This window comes from Linepithema humile, chromosome 3, assembly GCF_040581485.1.
Source record: "Linepithema humile isolate Giens D197 chromosome 3, Lhum_UNIL_v1.0, whole genome shotgun sequence".
Taxonomy (NCBI): Eukaryota; Metazoa; Arthropoda; class Insecta; order Hymenoptera; family Formicidae; genus Linepithema; species Linepithema humile.
In genome coordinates, this window is record NC_090130.1 from 4171665 (window position 1) to 4199496 (window position 27832).

The 27832-nt window shown below is 41.2% G+C and overlaps 2 protein-coding genes across 5 annotated transcripts in view; one reads left to right on the forward strand and one right to left on the reverse strand.

The window, feature by feature from the left end:
- LOC105676374 (uncharacterized) overlaps positions 1–27832 on the forward strand; it is an 82344-nt gene that overhangs the window by 24130 nt on the left and 30382 nt on the right. The gene's annotated exons all lie outside the window — the stretch shown is intronic.
- scrt (scratch) lies at positions 464–27749 on the reverse strand. Of its 2 annotated transcripts, XM_067352492.1 has the most exons (4): positions 26433–27749; positions 23916–23972; positions 19886–20609; positions 464–19426 (listed from the first exon to the last, which is right to left on the reverse strand). In XM_067352492.1, the coding sequence occupies exons 1-4, from the start codon at positions 26758–26760 to the stop codon at positions 18769–18771; spliced, it is 1767 nt and encodes a 588-aa protein (XP_067208593.1). In that variant the 5' UTR covers positions 26761–27749; the 3' UTR covers positions 464–18768. The 2 variants fall into 2 exon arrangements, with proteins under 2 accessions (XP_067208593.1, XP_067208594.1); XM_067352493.1 differs by lacking the exon at positions 23916–23972 and having other exon boundaries at positions 26433–27748.

The window sequence follows — 27832 nt, forward strand, 5'->3', positions numbered from 1 at the left end:
ACGCGCTATAATCGAGAGAGCCTTTGCTTTCTGCTGGCTTATATTTTGTGTCCAAAAATAAAGTCGATAAGATTAAAAGATTATCATAGACTTGATGGAATATTTGGACTTGCATTCCACCGAATATTTTGAGTTTCTCCGCACTGAATCTTTAAAAGCATAATCTAATTGTAAGTAGTTCTTGAACTAAATTTATTTAATCAGATTTAGATTTAATTTAATTTAAACGAAAACTGTGTCCTATTTGTTGTTCTATAATTAAAATCTTTTAATATGAGTAAATTAGTCTGTTCCTATAAGTAGAGTTCTTGTGAACTTCTTATACGATTGATTGATGAAATAAACGCAAAGACTATATATTTTATAATTCGATAATAATTATTTTCGTAAGAGACACAACAATAAAAGATAAAAGGAATTAGGTACGATACGGGTGGGTGTTGAGTGATAAAATGACACGAGTGTGGTTAATACGTCTTTTTTCTACGTTTCTATTTATTATGAAAATATAATACAAAACATCCTATGTTGTATTACATAGATAACAATGCTCAATTAACGTTTTTTTTTCCCTTTTGTCTTGTAAACGTTACCATCCAACACTATGAGAAGCATGTCGGGATAGGTAAGGTCTTGTTCTCGTCTCTTCCTCTTTTTATTTTATTCTTTTTCTTTTTTTTTTTCAATTGGAGGAAAGGCCCGATATACAGAGAGATATATAGACGAAACGTTATAGAGCAAGATTACAGATCTCAGAACGAAGAAATCAAACTAGTTTTACAAAAAAGAGCGCCCGCTAGAGCGCGAGCGAAACGGTAAAAGGGGGGGGCAGGTTTATAGAGAAGGGGGGGGGGGAGATTGATGAGGAGGGCGAGTGGAGGGGGGTGGGGGAGGGAGGAGATGGATATTTAGATCTTGTTTCGCGTGTCAAGGGACAATTGGAGTTTTGTATTAGCGCTAGTTTACAAATAATACAAATGTATGTAAATATTTGTTATAATAATAGGTTCTCTCTTAGCGAGAAAGAAGCTTAAAGCTAATTCATCTAGCGTCACTATCATTTTCACACCATGCTAATACTACGTGTTCCAGCTGGTACCCATGAACAGCTTGGCCGGCGATGCACAATCGTCGTACTTATCTCTCGAGCGATTTTAACGCGCATAACGAATCGCTCGTAGCGATAACGACTCGCGATCCATATCCCGCGTTTAGCGTTAAGTGTGATTGTTACGCGATTCAATTACGCCGATGCTCATGCGAGACGGAATAGAGTCGAACTTAGACGGACACATTTAACACTAATTATGGGATACGACACTGAATGACACTGTTGAGCATTAGACAAAAGTGTCTCTTCGATGAAAATTCAATATCGTTCTCTGATATTGCTCTGCTATCTCCGATATGCTTTTCACGTTAACAAGATCTCCGATTCAACGAAGCTTGAATGAATTTCGATGGCACGAGTAGTCTGACGTTATCTACTTTGATTTTGATGAGCGATCGAAGGACTTTCGTTAATTCAAGAGCGCGCGATTGAAGAGTTGCATAGATTTGATGTAACGTGAAATGCGCCGTTTTTAAAGACACTAAGCAATTATGAACAGCTCCATTATCGAAGTGTACCAGCGCGAGAATAATTCTTATCGGATATTATCGATTTGCTGTCATTCATTCGCGGCCGTAATTAAATTACGGCTACGAGAAATCGATGTTGACGCTATCGCGTATTCGAGGTTACGGGAGATACGAATGACAATCATAATTTCTTCATTCATTCTCGTCTGCGCTCTAGATTTCTCCATTCAATTTTTAATCTCGATAAATATATTCAGTTAATTTAATTTCTGTAGCTGTCAACGGGAACATTTAGTGTACTGCGTAGCGTTAATCAATTTAATGCAACTTTAACGAGATTATTATTTTAAGAGTGACTGAAGTTTATTTCAAATCAGATTTTCCTGCACAAGAGAACTCGCGTGATTAACGAATGCTGTATCAAGATAGTGTCATCGTACGCGTAATGCGAATTAGCAAGTTTGCCACGCTCGGAAACATTGACTTTTCCTTCAAGTTCGTCAGTTTCTACTGAAAGAAAAAAGAGATCGAAGCACCCGATAAACGTGATAAGCATAGATAGCGATTCCAGCTGTCACAGGCACCGAGTGAAATACATTAGCAATCTACGATAACTCTATATCACTACCTCGGAGGCGAAATACAATCGTCTGGAATGTTTATTATCGTCGCATCTCTACGTGCTAAAACGCGCCGACGTTATATTCCCGTCGAAAGAAGTCTCGATCGGCAATAATTAATGCCAGCCAGGCTGGTCGATCTAGGCAATTAGTGTCATCTACGTAAATGCTAAGTACAATTAGCACTACGGTCAGAATAAGTTAAGGGCCATACATAATGTCTGTGTATGTGTGTGCGTGTGTGTGTGTGTGTTGCGCGTGTGTAGGTGTCAGGTGTGTATTGGTATGTGTGCAATACGTATACGTGTGTGCCGAGTTAATACGCGGTTGTGTTCGCAGTGCGTGTACAGTGTGTATACGTGTATGTGTGTTTTACCTACGAATCATTTTTTTTTTTCATTATCGGTATAATATAATTTTTACCTTGTAGTATCTTTACGCCGTTAATTACGCTTCGTTTTAATTCTATATTGCTCTTTGTATTGCTTCGGCGGCAGTATAGCCCTACGTAATCATGCAAGGTATATTTTTATTGGTAGTTTCCTCGTTTACTAAGTAATAAGTAATCATAATAGTGGGAATAGTGTGACGATAATAATAATAATAATCATAATAATTTCGCTTGTCGTTATCATTGCCGTACATAATGATAACCGTAATGGTCGTAATTCTCAATTTGCGACTTCCTGTCGAGAACGCACTAAATATCGGCTAAAGTATGCACTCTCCCTTTCTCTCTTTCTTTCATACGTGCGTACGTGCGCACGCGTTTAACCGTGATTAACTTAATCACGCCGTCCTATTAGTTAATTCGATATAATTTCGTCGGTAATAACCGCGTCAACATATTTCTATAAATATAGTTAACTTTATGTTCTGCATGTATACTGCGCTCTTAAGTAAAAGCTACAAAATATGGATACCTGTGCGCGCGCGCACACACACATTCGCACGCACTCGCATACGCACACTCGTCCACGCACTTTCTTTCTCGCGATTCCTCTCTTCAATTCTTCCTCTATTTTACACATGTTTCTATGGCAAAACCGTGCACCGTGCAAACATCTTATCTCTTCCGAAATCAAAATATCCTACTATGCTCGTAACACGTTTCCCACGCTACTTTTTAATTCTATTACTCTTTTTTTTTTTAAATTCCCATGCTAATCATGTTCGTTTAGACTCGCTAACTTCTCTCTATCGTTTACAGGCGTTCTGCGTTCTATGCAATTTATTATTTCGTCATTGCGCTCTTCCTTGTCTGTTCCGTTTTGCACGAAATACGCTGCACATTCCGCTAATCCGACGTGGCTTAAATGCGTGTACATAAATAATCGTGATCGGCTACGTCCTTGTACGCTTAAACTATTGCAGATTAAAAATCGGTGATTTTTATTCTCTTATCCCATTTTCTCGCTCTTTCATTCTCTCGCGTACTCTCTCTCTCTCTCTTTCTCTCTCTCTTTCTCTCTCTTTCTTTCTTCCTTTTTCTCTAAGTAGTAATTATATTATATTAGCCGCGCACCTCATCAAGGATGCGCGACCGTCTACGAAGTTATTGCTTTTGAATACCCCGGCTTCCTTGGGAGCATCCAATTGGAACAATATCCTGTAAATATCAGTCGTACTCGGGACGCTGGTTGCGGGAGTGGCGGGCGGGTGGGAGGGGCGGGGGATATAGAATCGCTCGGATCGGCGAATTAAGTGAGTTTACGGAGAACTATCACAATGTACGTACAATATCAATATCTATATGCGTTATAGGTAAGGTAAGGTTCACCTTATATCACATCCATCCTGAAAGTGTCGCGGCCGTTTTTATTCGCTGTCGTACCGACGAGGACGATCCCGGCGAGAGTGTGACCTTTTACTCGCGCGCGGATCAGGAGCGGGAGAGCTCCGTAATATATTTCTTCCGTAAACAACTGGCAAAACGCACGAGCGCGAGAAAGCGATCGGAGGCGAGAAACACGCGGTGATATCTTCGGCTCGGAATTTTTTTTTACGATCTAAGTCTACGTAAAATTCCATCACGTGGTTATGTAAGTATGCAAAGAGGTTCGGAATCCGTCATAATTTTCCCGTGCGTGTCTTGTGTTTTTTTTTCTGTTTTTTTTGTTAAATTTCTGTTAAATTTCTGTTGAATTTATATTGCGAGATTCGAATCTGATTTCGGTGGAATTGAGTGGACCACTTTCACCAAACCGCAAGCGTCGGAGATCGTCCTCGGCGTTCCGTAAAATTTTCCTTCATGCCGTTCGACAAGCAGCTTCATAATTATTGGTTTCGCCATCGATAACAAGAATAATAATGACCGTAATTCAGAATCGCGTTATCGTAGCCGAGATGATTTGCTGTTTTATTAGGGAGCCGTGTTATTGCTTTTGTTTCAAATCTGCAGTTCCTTCAAACCTGTAATTGACACTGCCCGTACTCACATGAAACGCATTGAACACGCTAAACAATAATTTACTGGCGTATAGGCACTTTTTCTCTGTTTCTCTTCATGTTTTTCTTTCTATCATTCTTCTCTTGTCTTTCTCTCTCTTTCTCTCTCTCTCTTTCTCTTTCTCTCTTTCTCTCTCTCTCTCTCTCTCTCATTTTCTCATCTTTCTTTCTCTCATTCTTTTTGTTCCCTTCACGCGGAGAACACGATCTCACTCTGTAAAATTTGTTGCTTTCGTTTAACATCGTTGTATCTCCTTCCCGTTCCTTATCACTAACAACGATTTAAGATCACGTTTAATTGGATTAACATGGACTCTGAGCTTTCAGTAATACGAGAAAAGAGTGTCGAAAGGATGAAAGGGGGAAGAAGAGGCTCGTGTCGACAAAGTGATATTGGAATAGACAGAAGGGCTTTCCCACCCAGTTCCACGCATTCAAAATATATTCTTCTTCCGCTTGCGAATATCTCTTCGAATTTATTGCTGTGCTGTCTGGTACAAACAATGATAACGGAAATGGATAACGGAAACGGATAAATATTTTTGCGTAGCTCACCGAATAGCGAAATTGTATATTGACATATATTGCTACGAGTGATTTGCAATGTTGAGTTAAATTTTGGGAAATATAAACCAACTAGACCGATATGTTTTAAACGAAATTCATCGAATTTGATATTAAAAATTTTGACGCGCGATTAATCCTTTCCATATTCTCTTTGACACATTGTGGAACCGGGCTTTAACGATAAAATCTCATAATACGAATTCAGATCGCACTTCATGCGAGGTAATTCAGTTACGAGTGTATTGTAATTCCCTTTGATATTTATGCACGTGTATTCTGACTATCGATTTCGCCGCTTATTTATTCCGTCATTTGAGGATGCCTCGGTCAATTTCAGTTGGAATTGAAAGGCCGTTTATTATCGAAGTAAATGCGTTACCTCGCATACAAGCGCGTACAATTTTAACGACGGGATAAATCGTTCGATACTCCTTTTAGTTATGCGCTTTCCGGACAATCAACACCTAACACACATATTACACACAGAGAGACACAGTTGTACGCACAGACAAGCGCAGACACACAAAGACACGCGTGTACAGTATTAACAGACAAAGTGGACAGCACAGTAAACGACGACAGGTGTAGAAGACATTTCCACGACATGAAGTACGAAAAGTGATCACCTCACAATTTCCAAGGAACCGGCCTTATTAACCGCCTAACTACAACATTAACGCCCCGACATGTCTCGGACATGTTCCGAAACCGAGTTCGATTTTCGGCTTTCGCTTAAGGCATCCCGAAAGCGCGGCGCGAGTGAGACGCGCGTTTCTTTTTATTTATTTATTTCATTTGTTTCCTTCTTATATCGGAGACGTGCGCGAATCGATCGAGCACTCGTGAGATCGGAGGCTACCTTGAATAGTTACGTTTTGCGCGAATCGTTCTTTCTTTCGCCCTCTCTTTGTACTTAATATCACTATTATAATCGATTACATCGCTTACTAAGATTTTATTGACTCAGTATTGACTCGTTTTCGATCCTTGAGCGATTTTATTTACTCTCTTTCTCACTCCTTCTCTCGCTTTCGCCTTTCTCGATCGGATTCGCCACGTTCTTTGTAAACGCAAGTATGACGAAAGATTTGTGTTCTTCGTAATTGCACAATAATTCGACGGCGCATCGCAATTCAATGAATTTTATTCATTTAGAAATTTAGTCTCGCTCACTTTGTAAACTAGTGAACATTGGAGCAAGCACTGTCCAAGATAAAACTTGCACAATTTTCGCAAATTATGAGCTTCCTTTACGATATAAAAAATTATATTTTTCTACAATGTAAATATTAATTTTTTGGAAGTTACTATATTGTTTTATTGATTTATGTTTCTGTAAATATTGACTCGTTTCTTTCAGTAATTACGTACCTCTGCGTTTCTAGCGCCACCGAATTACATTGCGTATCACGAATGATCGAAAGTAATCCGAAATAGCCGAACATCGAAATTCCGTGCTTGGCTCAGATATTTGTACATTCGCTTGGACATTACACGTAAAATTATTCTAGATCGAGTATTGCTTTGCCCTGATTCGAGCGCGATCGTTAACGGTCGCTCTACTAGATATGAGAGGTGAATCGTAAATTTCTCAATTACTCGCTTGCGCGTTCTGAAGTATCAAAAGGGTGTTCTGCGTTTCTCTTCGGCATGATTCATCGGGAGGAATACGAAAAACAGCCGAGACATTATCAAATATTTATTATTATTGACCTGAAACTATACTCGCGATCAACAAGTATAGTCGCGTATACCCCCGACGCGGAGTATACCGCTGCTATTCGACTAATTAATTTCTTCCGCCTTGATTTCGTTATTGCTTTCGGATTAAGACGCGAATTGCTCGGTTTTTCTCCATTGCTTACTAAGTTAAATCTCGCGTGGACTCGCGCGATAAATAAAAATTCCTCACGATCATTCCAGATAAAAATTTATTTGGTGTTCTTTGGTGCGCTTGTGGTATTGGAAACTCTACACACGGCACACTTCGTTGTGAAGTTACGTAATTAAAATGATCAAACCGTATCGGGAACGAGGGAGATATACTCTTTACTTCTCTTTTTTTTGTTTGGCGAAAATAAAGAGAACTCCTAAAACTTCCGTAAATACCTCGCAGTTTCCGGCATCGAAACTTTGACCGGCTTAAGCGTCCATTATCTACTTAAAGTTTCTTTCGGTACTAAGTGCTTGGATTTTACGAATGCACCTTGGAGCTTAATCCACCGTAAAAGATGTTTCTATTTTCCATCTATCTTATCGTTGGTTCTTGCATACGTTCCGGAACTCGCGCAGCATTTACGAATTAATTGCTTTCTATATTCGTGCGGTACCTTTCCCAGTTTTTGAAATTTTAACGCGATTTGTCGATAAATCTTATGAATAGTAAAAATATTCAATTTAATTTATTAACTAGAATAATAGTTTTTTTGAACAAACTTTGTATTTTTATCTGAAAAACTCGCTAGTATCAAAGTATTGGAGCATAAGATTCATTTATGCATTGAAGAAAATATTGCATGCGTGATCGCGATCACTTAGAATTTCTTCATTGTGTGCGATATTTATTAATCGCTATGATTTCAGCAAATATGATATTACATAAATTACAGCGTATAACACTTTGTGAATATTCCATTAACTTTCGACTTTGACGTAACAATGGTAGTGTACTTTTTATGCCGCGCATATATTATTGCTATTGAGAGAATGCTATTAGCGTTCTGCGGAAATAATATTCACTTTTTTCATCATAATATCTTTTATTTTATTCAATTTTTAATAAATAATCTGATATAGAGATTTATTGCGGGATTATATGAAAAAAGCTTACAGTAAAAAATTCAAACAAGAGTTATATATTTTACATGTACGTTACTTGCAATATCGTGTAGGCGATAGCAAATATGCACATGCGATTAACGAATGTAACTCGGAAAGGTTTCAGCACGGATAAGAATTACGTTGATATTTGCGGCACGTAACAAAACGAAGGAAAAATGTAAAACAGAAAGCCGGCCGCATAAAACGCGTATACAGTGTGTATATCGTATTTTAAATAATTAAAAAAAAAGTGAATTCGAGACCTTCACGCCGATATTTATCGAATATTGGCCCGACTGGGGACCCAACTCTCGCCAGTATAATATTATTTATAATAGTTTACTTCATCTTGCTGCTTATACAATATGCTTTAAGTGCTGATTTCGTTTAAATATTCCTTTATATCGCTACGTGTCCTAGTACTCGTGACATCGTTGTATCGCCTATATATATATATATATTATTTATATAATTATATACATATTTTTATTATATGTGACGGAAAGAAAACGCGGGACGAGACTGAAACCGATGCTAATAATAACGGTATAAGTAATATATATTCGCGATATCGAGATGATACCATTACAGTCGAGTCGTCTTAATATATATGTATACATGGTGTATGTGTGTACGTAATTACGTGGTGTATATTCGAGTGTACGTCAGAGTCCGCACATGCGTAAGTATCGTTGATACACTTACTACGATGCGATCGGTGAAAAATGCGCGTCAACAAACGCATCCTCGTTACGTTCCGATATTAAATGCTCCTCGCTCGGTATTCGTTCGGTGCGCCGGTGATTAATCGGTAGGCTTAATTATCGCGCTTCGACTTTCGATTTTCCCGACATTTCGCTCGCTTTCACCCCGCTGTGAAAATAAAGCCTTCGTCCAATCCTTGTCCACTTTCCCGAATCGCGGTCCGATTCGCAATCTACCTATGAATGCGCGAATCCGGAACTACAGCGCGGTGTGTCATAACCAGCGTATAACCAGCGAGGAAGCTTACGCAATCGTGACATGAATATTCCCGTTCCGGCGTGTAGTCTGTATGAGGTAACGGTACGCCGTCATGATAGACATCTGTAATCCGATAATTTCTCCTTGTACTTATAAATGAGATATATGTCGTTTCCTCTATCCGGAATTCGTTATTGAGCTGCGCGATATCCGTCGATATATCATCGGGAGTTATTTTCGCGGTGGCAGAAGCATATTTTTGCGCGCCAAGGATTAATTGATAAAGTTAAATAATAAAGTAGATGAAAGAGTCGATTTCTCGATTTTCACCAAGTCTCGAGCTTCCGGATTTGACCCGAGGAAGGTCAATAATTTAATGTATGTACGGGATGTTTATCGTGACGGTTATTTTTAAGCCAGTTTTCGATAACTTGACAGATAGACGTCCTCGGTTTCTAGGATTTTTGGAGATCAGTAGAGTTTTGTCTCTTGTTATTAGCCAGTTTTCAACTTAATCACTAGGGGGACCCGATTACAATGGATGTATTCGGCGTGTACTTAATGCTAGAATTTGGTTCTGAACACATTGTCTCTAAGTGTCGTGCTGTTAAGCGCATCTTATTATCGACAAAGAACAGTCTAAGCTACCCGGGATTTTCTGCAACTCGTGTAACGCGAGTTTGATACCACACTTAAGGATGCTTACGATACTTTGATTGTATCAAAAACTATCATTATGTATTTTGATGTACTCGTACACTGCATTGGATTATTATAGCTTTGGGACAAAAAAATATAGATTCGTACTTTTGGAGATGATAATTCATGAAGACCATATATATTTTATTATCTCAATGCAATTTCATATTATAATTAATTGTATAATAATTTATAAAATGCAATCATTAAAATAAATTATACGGCGTATCAATTTATTTATTCTATATTGATTTTAATTAACTTATTATTGCAGATATTCTTTTCGTTTTATCATTACACGATTTTATCATTACTGCGAAATGTTGATACGTTTGCTAAAAGTGTAGTTTGATACTGCATTAAATGTAAGCATCCTTATTTACACTATAGGCTAAATTGAACCTCGATGTTAATATGTTTTCCTGCTACGCGAAAGTCATATCTATTCGTTCAGTTTCAATTATTAGGATCCCTCTGATCGCAAATGATAATATATTATAATGACATTGATAGATGATAATTGCAATGTAAATTATATAATGTGCCTGCTTAACGACAGTAGCACTGGTGCCGCAATCGTGATACGCACACTTTTGCAAATAATCGTGAAATGATTAACCGTTATCTTTTTTATTATAGCACAGAACATGATTAACGATCTAAAGTGCAATCAATGCGTAACGCAGCATTTCAAGATTTAGATGCTTACTTCGCGTAGTATTTAAAGAAAAACGAAAAGAGCTTTTTTTTGTAAAGATACACTATGAAATCCAATAATTTCTAATTCAACTCTGCTTACTTTATTCGTAGTTTGGTCACCATAACTATAATATTTGTGCTGTTCGTATGAAATATATTTGATTCCTCTTTCAAGGAACTCGATCACATTCGCCGTTTGGTACAATTATTATTCTCGACACAAAATTTGACGCGCGTTGCTCGAAATTCTGCAGTTTAAGAATCAATTCCACCATTTAATCTCTCTTGTAGGAGTTTACTTTTTTAGATCATGTAGATCACGACACTGTGATACAAATAGCGAAACAGAATTGATTTGATCATAGTAAGCGTCGGTACAAGCGACTTTGAAGCGCTTCGTAATTAACGATTTCCGTTTTTTTTTTCGCGTAGCATGTCTGACACCGATAGATGTCTGATATTAGCCTCGTTTGCACCTTCGGCCAATTTGCAACGCCGCAAAAACTGGTCTGACGCAATTGAGAATACAGGTAGCATGTAATTTCGCCGTCTCTCGCGCTATCTCTCCGCGAATATTTCATTTTCTTTTTCAAACTCTTTTTTTTTGTCTTAAATTCATGTCCCCTCGCTTATGCCTAAGGCAGCTAACATACAGTTAAAAAATCGTCAAGGCTCTTCTTGGAAGGATTACAAAACACATCGCGCGTTTATCTGATCTGTGTCTAACACAGCTTATCCTTATCCGAGAGGAGAATCTCTAGCTTTGTCGTTGCACAGAGAGAGAATACGAAGATCTTGCAAGTCCGAGAGTCGGCAAAGTGTGAAAAGACGAGCGTTTTCTCGCCGCGTGAAAATTATCGCGCCTCGCGACGAACTTCCGCCCGCGTCCGATGAATAATCGAGCGCTTCGCGGTACTGGCGATGTGTCACGCGATGAAAAGCGCCGATGTATGTATGCGGTTCTATCTTTGATCACTCGCAAAGTTCTCTCCCACGGCCGGCCACACGCGTCGCGCCGGCTACGGCACACAAAAGTATCGATTCGCGGGCACGCGAGCCACTCGATTCGTCACCGACAAGCGCGACAAGCGAATTGTTCGCCGTTTAGCGCGCAACATGTATCATGCGATCTCCGTTTTCCATCGGACAGTGGCACTGCGTACGTGTACATGCACATTCGTGCGTCGCGTGTCTTCTGGAAATTACGCAAGCCCGTCGAGTCGCCGCCAATTAGCGCGGATTACGCCCGGACGCGTATCGGACCATCGATCGCCGACGGTGCAATTGCAACGACAGCGGACGCACCGAATTGACAGACGAATCGAATTCCTTTTTTCGATTAAAAACTCGCCCGCCGACCAGCTCTTTTATTAGTTTGCCGTTACCGATTCGTCTGGTTAGTCAGCAGCGATTATTATCGTGCTCCATTTTTTTCCGGGGCGCGAATTTTTAATTCTAATCCGATTTGCGCGCCGGGATTCAATTCGGCCGCAAGAGACCATTCGCGACGCTTTCAATTGAACAAAAATTTTATTCGGCAAGTTCAATTTTTATATAGAAGCGCGCGCTGTTACGATGAGATGACGAGGACTCCGTGCGACGGTGCAAAAACGTGCATCGGAACAAATACACGCCGCTTGCGAATTAAAATAAAATAACGGCGCGAACGGAAATCGCAATTAAATCAAAGATAAATTGAAATAAAACGACGCGACGGTCAGGCGCGCGGCGCGGTGCGGCCGGATATTGCAATTAAATCAAAGATAAATTGGAGCGAAATGATGGTCGACCTGTGCGGGCTAAATTAAAGTTAAATCAAAGGTAGATTAAAACAAAATGACGGGCGCGAATTCGCCCGATGTGGAAGTGAATTAAAACAATGTTGGGTTTTATAGGCGGCCCCGACGGGGGATTCGCTTTAATTCATATTACGGCAAAATTAAACGGACGCTTTGATATCAATTTAATAAAAAATACGGTGGCGGCGAATTCTAGCGGATTGAGCGACGTGCGCGTAATTAAACAATTCGATGAGCTGCCCCGTGGCAAAGCGTGCACGGCGTCGAAACGCGATCGCGCGGAAGAAAATCCACGGTGAAACGGTGCGCGACCGCCGAGACGAGAAGTGAGCGAACGGAAAAGCGCGGCCATTTTCACGGCGGCGAGCTTGCCAATTAGAGCGTACGACGACTCGACCGAAATTTCTCGGCCGTCTGACCTTAAAACCGCGGAGGTGCAAGGACACTCGAGACAGGAGAATAGAAGGATCAGTAGTCGAGAGAGAAGAGACTACCGCGCGTGTGTAGATCTATGCGTGTGTATGTGTGTAGTGTACATGTCATGTATGTTGTCTCATTATGTATGTAATACGTGTGCGTGCGTAAAGGAATCTCCGCGTTAAGTCGCGGAAAGTTATCGCGCACGCACACTTGCAGTTTCGTTAGTAGAAGCTGTTTGATGTACCACGAAGAGTGTACGTTTCGTACGTTGATTCTGACCTCGACTTCTCGAGCACGTCGTGAGAAGGCTTTCTGTTTAGGAGCCAAGTTTTCAAGATCGAAGCGGGAAGTACGAAAGAGGAGGATTTAAGTTTCGATTGGACGCGAGAAGGGCTTTCGCCGCTGTTTTGTTCCTCGCCGCGATCATAGCGACGCCCTAATTATTATAGACGATATTAGGCGATTAGATTAATTAGTACGTGGACTGCTAGTACGTTACCGTTACGTTTTTATCAATACTCGTTAATGCGTAATGTAGTATATAAATGTAGCTTTAGGTGGTCTCATATTATTCATACGATGCCTGCGATTCTCATGCATTGCATCTACTCGCCATCACTGTCGCCATAAGTGATAAAAAAAACTCTTTGAGCTTTTGCGCGCGATAAATTTATTGAGAAGTAAGTTTTATTAACATAAATGCTAATAATAATCTAAAGTACAAATGAAATTGAAATTTTTCAAGCAGTTTTAGCGATGACAAAATAGTACGAGGAATCTCGTAATCAATTATCCTGCAAACTGAAGTAGAAACGACACTCGTCATGCAGCACAAATAAATTGATTTATTTTCTTTCGGTTGAAATGTCATATAAAAGGTAATCACATGTGTTCGCACGCATCGATAATATGCTTTTACAAAAACCCTTCCCTCGGCCAATCGCGTATACGTCAATAGTACAATATAGCAGTATGGTATATAGAAGCTTACGTTTTACGTATCACTATAATCCCGCGATTAAAGAGTGTGAGAGTAAGATAGGGATTATTTACACAGCATCGGTTACGAGACGCATTTATCTTCCTCTTCTACGCTCGATGGAGCTCCTACCGCTAATAAGTATTCGTCGCATTCGCCTCTTCGTTATCAATAAATATACCATCAAATTTAAAATGTCGTTTTATCTATATTCTTCTGTTTCTCTTATGTTTTTTTTTTTTTGTACACACTTCTTTGAGCACCTCTAAGTAACATCGATTTCACGATAACAGGGCTTGAGCTTGAACCGGAGGAGACGGTTCCTCGACTCTAACTATCGGCGAGGCAGGAGAATATTCGCTATAGGAGTAGCCGCTCTATTGGCATTTAAGGCAATAGCATACACGCGAAAGAAAAAGCGGGGGAGGTACGCGAAGTTGCGTTGAAATTTATCAAACTTTCGGAAAGATGAGATCAAGAAGAAATAGAAAGATCCAATCAAGTACGTAATATCAATTTGCAGATCGCATAAATATAGATAACAACATTGCAGTGGTTGTTGCCAAGCTGATACTCATATACCAAAATTCAGTAAATTTATCGTTACGTTTAGCGGGGCAATGCAATTGAGGGGGGGGGGGGGGAGTTGATCACAGGGAATTTCTTGTCCTTTCTCCTTATAATTAAATCTGAATTATGCAGTGTTCATTAAAATTGCATTGTCTTATTTGAAAGGGGCGAGAAGGGAAGGTATTCATTTTTTTTTTTTTTTTATAAATCCTTTAATTTTCTTTCTACAAATTTCATCCTATGGTCGTGATAACGATGCTTAAATGGGCTAGAAAAATAAATTACCGGGAATAAATTTTCCGCAGCGGACGTGATTCTTTCTCTTTTATCGAGTAACAATTCGTGTAACTAAGAAAAAAAATTAACTAGACGACTGTCTAACGAACCGGCACAATTCCCACAACGAACCCTCGCCGTCCACTAATTGCGACTATAGCCACCGACCGTTCTTCTCTAATCGGCGCTTTACAGCTGTTCAATTTCTACGCGCATCTACAAATTGTGAAAAAAACAAGTGGATATGCTCCCTTTCGATCGTAGCTCCCTTTTAAAGCTCCGGTTTGTTTTTTCATATAATGGCATTTAAGTCTGACGAGCACTTTCTCTCTCTCTCTCTCTCTCTCTTTCTCTCTCTCTCTCTCTCTCTCTCTCTCTCTCAATCTATACACGCTCGAACTATAAGTTGTAACTATGTACAGGATGTCTCACGATCAGCGGTAAAATCGAAAGCAACACATTTTTTTATGACAATAAAGTAAATACATTATAATTAGTCATTCTGAATTCTTCACTTTAAAGTTTCCAATTGCTATATTGATTAAATTTAAATTGTGACATGCGGAATTGGATAATAAACAACGTGCAAAAATTTTGCAGAAAAATTCTTATAAATAGCGAAATATACTGATGTAATTTTACTTTGTTTGTTTTTAATAATGGCTTTCTCATTGGAAGAAGCAAGAGAATTTTATGAACGAACGAGTTTTCAAATAAATCAGAAATGGACGAATGTGGACACAATTTCTGTAGAATGAAAAAAAAAATATTTGTTTGACATTGTTAGAATTGGCCTGTTTCCTTTTTAATAGAATGTTAAGAATTGCTTCAGGATTTACCCTTCTCGAGTGAGGACGTTCTGTCTTCGTTTAGGTGTATGTATAATATATAAACGTGTATTATGCATATATATTACCACGATCCGGAAATTTAAGTGTATCGACTAAGAATTATACACGCGAGACTACCTTAGATAAAGTAGCTTATCGCTCGGAATGGTGGCATTTTCTTCTTACAAATCAGAATGAAAATTGCACATGCACATGTTCTTAATTCTTTTTATACTTGTAACACATGAATCGTTGTATCAAATCGTTGTACTAGCATAATAATAATAATATCGATAATAATATAAATAATAAATAATAATAAATAATAATAATAATAATAATAATAATATTAATAGTAATATTGACATTAATGTTAATATTACTATTAACATTAATGACAATAATACAAGAGGGAGATTGCCAAGAGATTAATGAATATCACAACAAAATAATTCAAATTTCAAGAAATACGTATATATATTATCTAATTTAATATCATGACTCGTTTTTTACGTATTTTAATATCTTGACAATCCATCAATAATAAGTACAGGAACAAATAATCACGCTTGCATCGACCAAAGATAATTACCACGATTATCAAAAGTAACAATGTTCTCACTATATAAAAAAATAAGCGCAGAATGAAAAATACGGATAATACAATAAGCAATTGCGAACGCAGCGGAAAGAAATGATGAGACATACGTGAGTGAAGTCAAGAGCGGCGCGCAATATTCTGGATTTTCGTTGTGTGTCACGCGAATAAATTGGTATTGCTTACTCGTTTATTGCTCTAAGCCGTATATTAATATGTATATATGCATTAATAGCAGCGTGGCGTATTTATTAGTGGCTAGTGCCGCGCAAGATGGAATTAAAAAATCGAACGAAGCTCCATTGCGCGTCAAGCATTGCTGATCGATCCTAAGGATCGATCAGGTCGAACGAGCTACGCGAAAAAATATTGTTCGTTCTGTTTCTCCTTGCAACTTTTGGCGGCGAGGTTTCTCTCTACTGTACATGCAAAATATATTATCGCTCTTCGATAATACGATCGTTGCGAAAAAAAAAAAAAAAAAAAAAAAATGATCGGGCGGATCGCCCGCATGCTCGCGTCGGCCGTTAATTATTATTAGTTTGGTTATTATTTCCTTCAGATGGGCGACTGAAGCGCGGATCCACTCCCCCTTTCGATCGCGTTTATTGCGTTCTTTCTCGTCGGCGGAATGTACAAAATTATTTCGGAATGTGAAGAAATTAATTGTGTTATTGGGAAAACGAATAATTATCGATTTATACGGTTATAGCAACGTCGATTTAATTATGAAAGAGTTCAATAAATTTATTCTGATAATTTGATGAGCACAATTCTGTATGTTGATGCTCGTCACGCAGCCGTGATTAATGATTTTTTCGTGATTAAATATTGAATGCGGTGCAATCTGCGCAATTAGCAAAATACGCTATGTGAAATTCATTAGTTTTGCTTGAATGTTGTCAATTAATGTCAATAGGAGCAATTCATATTATATTATCACGATGCAAATAATACAGGAATCCACTAATATAATAAAGCTAAATATATATCATCATATATTATTGCATATTATAATAAAATGTAGTTTTAATAAGTATCACCGAATAATTTTCAAATAAACATTGCTATTTCGAAATATTCAAGAGACATTGATTGAAACTCAAGATTTTCGAAAGACTTTAATATGAGAGGTAGTTCGGGGGGCGAGGGGGGGAGGTGGATTGGGCGATCGTTCTCCATTATGCCTAAGCACATCATCGGTTCTTGCTCGAAACTTCGTTAAACTTCGATGTTTGCTATATGTATAATTATATAATTCGTTGTGTCGAAACATTGCTTTGACCGTATGTGTCGTCATATTTTTTTTTTCTTATATTGCTTCTATAAAATATGTGTATAACAATGTTACGCGTCTATTATTCGAATTTGCTCTAAGTACGTGGTGTGTACGTGTACGTGTGAATTCTCCGTTCATGCGATACCGTACGCGTGTTAAGCGTCCGCGATCGTAAGCGGTCGATCCGCGCGTGGGACCTATTACCGCGACATTTTCAGTGGTTATTTTCCACCGCCGGCTCGGTGTCGCGGATAATCGCCCGCTTTCTGACTAGAACGTACGCGTTACGCGCGGCGCGTAAATCGCATAATCGTGCGAGATACGCAGGTGTTTATCGACGATTCGGCCCGACATAAATACAAAAGGAAGGTTGGGGTATAAGGATAAAGATTTCTTTATCGCGTATACATACCCTCGGTGTGTACCTTCGGAATCTATAAAGACACTTGTCCGTCCTCCTTTTCGCAATTATTTCACCTTATTTGTCGAAGATAACACATGTCGTAACTCCGACTATATGCAATCGCTTGCACTTATCGATTAGCTATAGCTTTCATTCTTCAAATCGAATGTAATATTAAAAAGACTGCGCTCATTATGAGCGATAAATCAGTAACTAAAATATAATTTTTTAAAATTATTTTTATTTTAAAAAGAGTGCATTTCTTCCCGGCACTTTATCGAGTATCTGATAAATTCGATCCCATCACTGCGTAGTCGAGGATCAATTAGCAAAAACCGAGATTTCATCGCCACCATGTTTTCTTCAAATGTTAAAATATCTGCTTTTCGCGCGACTTTTAGACTGAATGAATCGTGAATTATTGTCGAGCAGTCATCGATGACACCTGCGCGTCTCCGTGATCGGCCTCGATCACCGACGCAAGACGCGTGAGGGAGATCGAGGCCGCGCCGTGATCGTGATTCGACGAGCGCGGCTCGTGAACCGCGAGTATGGATCCGTCATCGATCTTTGGGGATCTTGAATCTCTCTTGCTTTACTCCCCGATTTCTTTCTTTAAATTTAGGCAGCTAAGTATTAATAAATAATGTCTTCGTAACGAGCTCGCGGACTAGAATCGTACGCGCTAGTAAATATATATATACTATATGTATAATAATAATAATATAATATAATATTATATAATATAATAATATAATATCATAATGTAATAGGTATATAATCGACTAGAGCGACTAGACTCTGCAGTGTGGACGTCACCGTTCGACGTGGTTTTTTTTTTTTACGACTTAACATTACTGGACGTTTTTATTAATGTTAGACATTATTAATAGACTCACACTCTCTCTCTCTCTCTTGCTCCCTTTCTTTCCTTCTAACCCTTTACTCGTTTTCCCTTTCTCTCTCTCTCTCTTTCATCCTCGCTTTTTCTTTCTCTCTCTTTCGCTCGCTTTCGCTCTCTCTCTTTCTCTCTAACTCTCGTTTCTGTCTCTACTGGCACTTTTCTACTTAAAATCTACGGCAAACCTTTATATCCTCTCCTTCGCTCTTCGTACCCTCGCGCCTCTTCGCGATCAAGCGGCGATCACGGGGCACCGCTAGCTCTCTCTCGTTCCCTCGATCCTCGTGGCATTTTTGTTCTCCTTCTCGAAGCGCTGCTACAAGCCTCGATTGGTGTTCTGTTGATGCTGCGTGGCGTTGTTACCTGCATTCTGCTGCTGCTGCTGCTGCTGCTGCTGCTGTATCTCTTCGTCGCGCAGACACGCCGACTCTAGGTGCTTGTTCAGATAGGACTTGAGGGCAAAGGTTTTGTGGCACCTCGTGCACTCGTAATTCTTGTCGGCCGAGTGCGTCTGCATGTGCGCCCGCAGATTCGAGCGATCGGCGAACGCCTTGCCGCAGTGGGCGCATCCGTACGGTTTCTCGCCGGTGTGGCTGCGCAGATGACCCTGCAGCAACCAGGGCCGCGAGAACATCTTGCCGCATACGCCGCAGCTGTGCGCGAGCTTATGCGTGAGCACGTGCATCGCCAGGGCGGGCATGCTGACGTACGCCTTGCCGCAGTGGATGCACTTCTTGGCCGATTGCGAGTCCAGGCTGCGATGCGTCTGCTTGTGCCGCGACAGATTCGACGACGTGGCGTACTGCTTGCCGCATTCGGTACACGTGAACTTGGGCCTGTCCGGCTGGGTCGCCTCCTTATCGGGCACGGCGGCACCGTTGTTGCCGCCGCCGCCACCGCGCCGCTTCGATCGACCGTCCGACACGAAGAAGGCCTCGTAGGTGTAGGCGACAGTTTTGCCGCCACCGGTGGTGCTGTTGGAGGTTGGATAGAGTTATGATGATTCTCCGAACGGTGGGCTTCGGGACTTTGAGCGATAGAGATTCTGCTTGTATAAATATCTCGCCTTGGATCGAAGTTTCAACGGATTCGAGGCTTGAAACTTGAAGAGCCTTGATTATTTCATTCGATTACTCATTTATTACACATAACGGTATATTCACGTATTTTATTGTCATTTTAATTGTCGTTTATTATTTATTTCATTTATTGGATGCGAGCACAGAATCTACAATGTGTAGTGAACCTTTATATTCTTTACAGCGTTCAATACAAGCCATTATTTAACCGATAATTGATTTTAATGAAAAAATATAACCGAGAATAAGTTTAGAATTTCACAGTGTTGCGTGTTACCATTGTTCTCCTAGTGGGAGAAACAGAAGGGGGCGGGGGGCAGGAGGAAGCGTGAATTGTCGAAGCGTGAGACTCACCTGTCCCTGCCGACGTTGCAGTTTCCGCCGGTGGCCTCCGCGGTTGCCGGCGACTGCGGCTGCGGCGGCGTTTGCTCCTGCTGGCGTAGCTGATTGGTCTGCGAGCTGGGCACCGGCACGAGCACGGAGACCGGTATGGGTTGCGTCCCCGCCGTCGGCGCCGGTTGCAGCTGCTGTTGCTGCTGCGTCGCGGGTGCACTCGGCGCCGCGGCGGCGGGCGGCGGGGGTGGCGGCGGCGGCGGCGGCGGTGGTGGCGGCGACAAGGTGTGAATAAAAACGGAGTGCGTGGGCGCGGCGGGCGACGCGCTCAAATCCAGGATGGCCTGCGCGGCCGACAGGTCCTCCTCGGCGGACGTGCGTATCTCCGAGACCGGTTGCAGGCTGTAAGGACGGTAGATGTCCTTTTTCTTCGGTGGTAGGGACAGCGCCGCGCCGGTGCTGGTGAAGGACATCGAGAGGCTCTTGCGCGGCGGCAGGCACAGCGACGCGGTGGATGACGACGACGACGACGACGACGACGACGGTGACGACGATGACGGGCTCGTTGCAGCCTGATGCGATGACGCTTGGTGCATGGTGCCAGGTCCGGTCATCACCGGTAGCTCCTGCTGCACGGCAGGAGGCGGCGGCGACGGCGCGACCGGACGCGCTAATTCCGCCGCTGAGCGCAGCGTCGCGTACTTGGGCGGCTCCTCGTGGTTGATCCATGCCTCGTGCGTGTAGCCTGAAAGAGAAAATGAGATAAATTAATCCACGGATAGATATATTTTCTTAGGCTGTGCGCTTGAGCTTATTTTTATTGGTTTCCGGTAAAAAAAAACTGGGCACTCGTTAAAGATTTGTTGAGATCATAAAGAACACATTTTGTGTTTGATTATCTTAACAATTTATTTTAAATGTATTTCCAATTTTGAGCTAAAATATTTGTCGTATCTATTATTTTTCATGTTACATATTTGTTTTAGATTTAAATTCAAGTTTTAGATATTTGTTGAATATATGGATCACATACATATATCTACAAGCAAAAATATGAATCGCACAACTATACTCAGTGCTAAATGTGCTGAAAGATGTGTCGAGACATTCTTCGTGAAAGCATACAGCTATCCGAATCATAATAATCGTTTGAGAATTTTTTCAAGTGAAATACTTGAAAAGCGCGTAATACAATGGCGAAGGGGTAGCCAAGGCGCGGTGTATGCACGAATAACATCTCATTCGTTCACGGCGGCATGAATATTTGAGTTCGTGAATCACTCACAAGTTGCATGGCGTTTCATTTCCTGCGTGCGCCAGCTGTTTCCAGCATATACGGTCATTAGCGAGTATAAAGGGGATGGAAAAAAGGGTGCAGGAGAAGGTGCGTTGGTAGTAGTAGCGTGGCACGTGAACAAGGGGTGGGGAAAGAGGGAGAGAGAGAGAGAGAGAGAGAGAGAGAGAGAGGGCGTGCAATAACGCGCTGTGTATCTGTTGCGCGTCGCTCGCTGTTGCGCAAGGTGGTCCAGGGATGAAGAGCGAAATTCGTACCGCCGTTCTTGCGCGGCGAGAGCAGGGTGAAAAAAAAAAAAATTCAGGCGGAATGTGAGCGGCGCTTCTCGTATTGGACAGCGTATTCTTTTAAGCGCTCCCTTTTTCCGTGCCGTTACGCGAGTGCGTATTATTAAGGTATCTCTATTAAAATACCAACCAGCGAAATAATCAACACCAGAGATTTCACTTGCTGAGTGTGTCCCTCTGCGGGTCTATTTAAGTGACGATATTAAGAAATCGGAACAGGCTTTAAACAGTTTTCTCCGGGCGATTTTATTTTAATGCTCTCTCGTGCCCTTTCTGAATAATTTTAGCTTAACACTATAGATTGTGATGCCATTACTGAACTGATTGGAATCTGAATAATTTATGTCTGACATTATCCTTTAATGCTATAATTATGGGTCGATTGGACGGCGTCATTTGGAATTCAATAAATATGGATTTTGCGTAATTAAAATTCACACGAATCTATCTAACTGCAGTCTTAGTTTTCGTGTAAATGTTTACACATTAACTTCATCAGAGTAAGCATTTCTTCGAGCAAGTGTAAGAAAAGGCAAACTTAACGTCACGCCATGAATTAGTGTAGGATAATAATCTGAGTATCGTGTACACACACACACACACACAACATACACACATACACACACACACACACACACACACACACACACATGCAGCTTTGAAATCAGTTCCGAATGGGTTTGCATCTGCCGCGTCACTTTAAGCCATTGCAATTTGTTACATCCGAATGTTACCTCGTTATTACTTATTGATGTCGTTTAAACTCTATTCGTGTTTCTTTTATTGCTCCTGACAATGCGGCGGAGCACGCAACGAGCAACTTTCGACGTTTTGCACCGCGAAATCGATACACGTGCCGTTCAGCGAGTTACGTAACGCGAAAGACCGTGTTGTAAGCAGTGAGAACATTAAACACAGGGAGCAATTAATAAAGCGCTTCTCTGATTTAAACGTTCGCGTTATTCGTAATCTCCCGTTGAATCGGTCATTATTGCAAAAAGAAACGTGAATCAGTCTTGCTGTGAATAAACCGGAGACTTCGATTACTTCCATCGCGCAGAAATATCGCAACACTTTTGAAAACATACAATAGCTAGAAATATCTGATTTATACTGTAATGCAGGATTCGTATCGTGAAGCGAAAATCAAGACAACATGATAAATATCTTAACTATTATATTGTGAAGTACAAAAGGACAAAGTAAAAGACAAAATTATCGAATTCTTGAAGGGCTATTTACAAAGCGTCTTTTTGAAATCATAATTTAAAAAATTCTTCATATTTTAACATTTTTAAAAGATGAATTCAGTTTCTGACGCGAAATATCACGCGATCAAATACATTTTTTTTAGTAAGTCGAACACCCCATTTTAGCAGGACGCTTTTTCCTTCCCACCAGGCTCTCGCGAGGGTCTTAGGCGGAACTTACTGCGATAAATCAGAAAAGTGTGTTGCGCGCGCGATCGATCAGCTGGCGCGTATCTATTATTGGCTGAAATAAAGGGAAGTCAACACAGAGGTAAAGGAGAGCGGCTGTGTCTGCAAGTGCATTTCATCAACGGCAGAAGGAGCGCAGTTGTGCCGTGGGCCGGGAAGGGAAAGGGTAGCGGGGTTGCAGGAGGGTCGTATGGGGACGGAGGGGGGAATCAATAACGGCGAATGAACGCTCCGCACGCGCTCCCACGAGTCCGTTGATTCTAGGCCCTTTTAAAGACCGATAAAAATCTCCGTTGCGATTAATGTTAACGTCGTGCTTTTTTCGATTTATTTTTCCCTACCATCTCAAAAATTGAAGGAAGAAAAACGGTCGAACGGACGTGGCAATTAGAATGCAATTGCAAAAATTGATGGATTGTTGTTGATATTTATTAATTAATTGACATGTTTTGTCACTGCGACAGTCATTGACTGTATTATTCATCACAAAACATACATGTGGATTTAAAAGAGAAAGTTTTTACACAAGACACAAATGAAGGAAGGAATAACTTGTAGGCTATACCGTTCTTCTGCTTCATTATTTTATCATTGTATTTGTTTGTCGTTCATCGTTTCATCAGTTAAATCGTACTTTTTATGGATTTTTAATTAATGAAAATTATTGTATTTTTACGAGGAATTGTAATTTTAATTTGGAAGTGGATATTTATTTATTTTTGTGGCAATGTTACTGACGGGAATAAAAGTGGAAAAAGTACATGTTATTTTTATCGCTAGTATCATGTCGACGAGCACCTTATTCGAAGTATCGGATTAAATCGATGTAATTACATTTATATCGATTGATGACGTAATCTTGCCGAAACTAACAATATCTGATTTAAATATCTCACAATCAAAAGATAATAAAATCGTTATAGATTGGTGTAAAATGGCATGGATTATCTATGACTTCTAGGTGGATTCTATATCTACGTTATCTATCACAGATCACAGATATAGCCCATAAAGCATAGATATTTATATACCTTGAATGAACATTCCGCACATTCCTGTGGATTTATCTCCTCTGATTTTTATCGATCCTGTGTACGCAAAACAAAGAGCAAATATAAATAATTATACTTGATTTATTAAAAATTTTAATCAAGAAAGTTCACACTCTTGTTTCGTCAAATTGTCATAAAATTCTTTAATAGACAAAAATTAAGGATTTCGGCGAAATAAGCTTGACGCATTTTAGATTGTTTTGTTACGATAAAATACTCGTATTATGTTTTATATTTGAAGAATTAACATAATACATGTAAAATTAAAAACATTAGATATTTATCACATAGAAAATTCTTTGCTAATTAATTTTTTTTAAATAAATTGGACTAGTTGTTTAGGTTTTCTTGTTAGATTACACTTTTTACATTAAATTATAAGTCACGGAAACATCAACAGTTTCTTTCTGGATTATTTTTTTGCGTGTTGTAAACAATATTATTGCTCTCGTATTTTACTTTATAAATCATTAGAAGTGGCAAGACCTTATCATATGACATATTAGGTTACCGAGAGAATAAAAACCAATCGTTAATCGCACGACGAAAGTCAAGGACGAAGAAACTTGTTAATGTACATACATTTTCCTTGCGTGACTGTAATTTATTATCCCTTTGAAAATTTAATCTCTGCGATGATGGATAAACTTTTGTATGACTTGCTTTTCTCTTGTAATCCTTTTGTGTTTATATTATTATTGTGTAAATTCATACATACGATAGATATATATACATGATAACATATGTTTATGTCATTGATAAGATAATATTAATCTAAAACATTTTCTTTTCTCAATAGAAGATTGTGCACGAAATTCTTTGTTGTAAGATGTTTTTCAGATTAAAAAAATTTCTCTTAACAAATTCTATAATGTTAACAAAAATGATTATTTTTTAAACATTAATTTAAAAAGCCAAGTTACGCAAATGTCTTTTAAATTATTTAGCAAACATAATGGAGTTTTAAATTTAATGTTGCAAGAATTTATTGGCAAAACTCGATTGTAATCACATTGCGGCACTCATTATAGTGATGAAGAGAACTTGTTATGTAACGTCATTTGCGCCATTGTACGAACACGTGCACACTCTTCTGCCTATAAGCAGCATAAATGAGATAAAAAGAGGTTGTTACTCTGCAGTCCTGGCTTTCAAGAATACCTATAGGCGAGCGAAGCGTTAACGATCGATTCATGCACGCGGAATTTTAATATGCTCAATTTTCATAGAGTAGATTCGCATGCAAGCATCGTATCTGTCGTAAATTCATAAATGTATTTATAAATATAATTTTATCATAATATTTAGTGTTAAATAATGATATCAGATCAGAATAATATGAGAAATTTCTAGTATTTTGTGCCTTCAATACTTTATTAAAATTTCTTTTCACGTATTTAGTACAAAAATATGTGATAATACATCAAACATGATAAAAATTTAATGTTGCAACATTTGAGATAAAATATTGAAATTAGCCCAAATCAAAAATTTCTACTTTAGCATTTAAAAAAAACAAATGACGTTTTTTTAAATTAGTAATCTAGAAAAAGAAAACTACAATTGAGAATTTCTCTGCTCGTTTAATACGATTATGTAATTTGCACGCAATTAATACAAAACAACGTATATATGTAAATGCAAAAATAAATTCCCGCGGGTAAGCGCTCAACAAATAATCCATCTGACATAATCCAATATCGTAGGCGTATTCATCAGCGTCTACGTCACAAGAGCAATTCGACCGTTCTGGATAACAGTGGTTACACAACAACCACCGACGTCAACGCAGTCAACGTGCCTCTTTACCTGATTGAGAGCTCAATAAATGCGACAGACGAAATAGCTCTTGCTACAATGGCCCGACGATATATCAGGATCATAATTCAGTGTTAAGGGTGCCGAACATTTACCGATGTGATCGACGATCTACAAACGGGTGTGTCGCGCCATGTACGGCACATGGCCGACTTGAAGCGGGCGGGTGGGAGGGTTTGGCGGGCGGGCGGGCGGGCGGTTTCCCACAGGTCGTGGAAACGCAGGTCAGCGTAATCGCGCGCTACTGCGGCCTTTAATGCGCTATCTTTCCGCATTCCCAGCGGACAATCGTGCCGTGACCAGGGCGCGTTTTAAACAGCTACCGCAATCTGTCCGCAGCACACGCGGGCGTCTAACAGGCGGGTGTGTCACTTCTGTGTCTCGACGCATGGTCGGACCTCGTCGTGACGTGCAATCTTGAAACTGCAGTTGCTTTCGCCCTCCCTCCCCCCCAAAAAAAAGAAGCCAAAAAGAGAAACGATAACGTCTGGAGCACTTTCCTTGCAAATGTCCGCGACACATTCCCGAGGGAAACCCTTAGGTTTTGGGCGTGGCGCGTCTAACTTACACTCGCAAACGTTACACACGCAAAAGCGAACAATTCACGGACGATCGTGTATATCATGCTGCCGCAGAGAAGCGAGAGGGAGGAGGGAGATATTTCGAAGGTCCACTCACCGTGATAGTAAAGAGCGCCGGAGGCGTTGAGAGGTGGCGGACTAGGAGCCGTGGCCCCGGCTGTGGGACTGTGCGGCCCCCAGCAGGTCTGCTGATGATCGACCTGATGATTATCGACGTCTCCGACCACGTCGATCTCCTCGTCCTCCGGCTCATGCCTGTGCTGCCGTTTCTCCATCGCGTTCGCGGTCTGATGCAGCGCGTGGTGTTGCTCCTGCAGGACGGCCGCCCCGGGCGGCGCCGCGTCCTTCTGCTCGTTCTGCTGCTCGTCCACGCGCGCCTGCCACTGATTCCACTTCCACTTCTTTGCCATGAGACAGCGGGGCATAATGCTGAGGTCGCGAATACGTCGTACCGAAGCCGGCGACGACACCAGGAGTAAGCGCTGGCGATGGCGACGGTCGTCGTTGTCGTCGTCGTCGTCGTTCGATTATCAGTAACGACGACTGCGATCCTGGCGCGGGACACCCACGCGTCACACCAACACCGTCACCCTCAACACCAACAACCGCAGCACCAACCGCCGCACCACCGACGTCGTCACGAGCGACGACCGCGACTACGGCGCGTCCGTCGCTGCTGGCCGCCCCGTCTTCTCGACGGACGTCGTCGTCGTGGTCTCCGCGACGTCGGCGTCTACGTCGCGCCCGTCCGTCGCCCGGCCCGGCCGTCTGCGATTGTTGCGGCCCGTTGTCGAACCGATGGACGTTGTGACCGCCTCCTGGAATGGGTGGCCGCTCGCTGCTGGCCGGCTTCGCCTTCGTCCTACGTGGTACGCGCTGGTGTGGCACCTGCAGCCTCGTCATCGGCGCGGCGAGGGCGGCTCCTTAAACGGATGCACCACCACCGCCACCATGCCAGCCACCGGCGGCTTGCGATCCTTCCGAGCTTCGCGGCGTCGTTTTCTTCGTACACTCGGTGAGGATGATCGTCGGCCGCCGACTCCTACCTTCGGATCTTTAGTTTCTTCCGTTGCCGTGTGTCCGTATATGAGTAAATATGTATGTATGATGCATGCACGCGCTGTGTGACTGTATATTCGTGTGTACGTGTGTATGTGTCTGGGATGGCTCTCCTTTGCGTCCCGAGACTTGCCGAGTGGACCGACTGACTGACTGACTGACTGAAGACCGTCCCGTCCGTCCGTCCGTCCGTCCGCCCGCCCGTCCGTTACTCTTTCGGTCGCTCCCTGTCGCGGCTCTCGCCAGTGACAGGGGGTGGCCTCGAATACGACGGCGACGACGGGGTGCGACTGTTTAGTCGGTGGCGCTGCCGCTTCGTCTTACCGTCCCCTCGGCCTCTTGCCCCTTCTCCCCGGCGATCGCCGTCTCCCTCGCGCACACGGGGCTGTTCTCGTCGCTCGCTGCGGGCTCGACTAGTCAGCAGCACCCCCGGCGTCC

Coding starts and splice junctions, on each gene's coding strand:
- scrt (XM_067352492.1), bottom strand. CDS start 26,760: ATGCCCCGCTGTCTCATGGCAAAGAAGTGGAAGTGGAATCAGTGGCAG. Junction 23,973..26,432: donor CGGCGCTCTTTACTATCACG/GTGAGTGGACCT, acceptor TTGCGTACACAG/GATCGATAAAAATCAGAGGA. Junction 19,427..19,885: donor TGCAACGTCGGCAGGGACAG/GTGAGTCTCACG, acceptor AACCTCCAACAG/CACCACCGGTGGCGGCAAAA.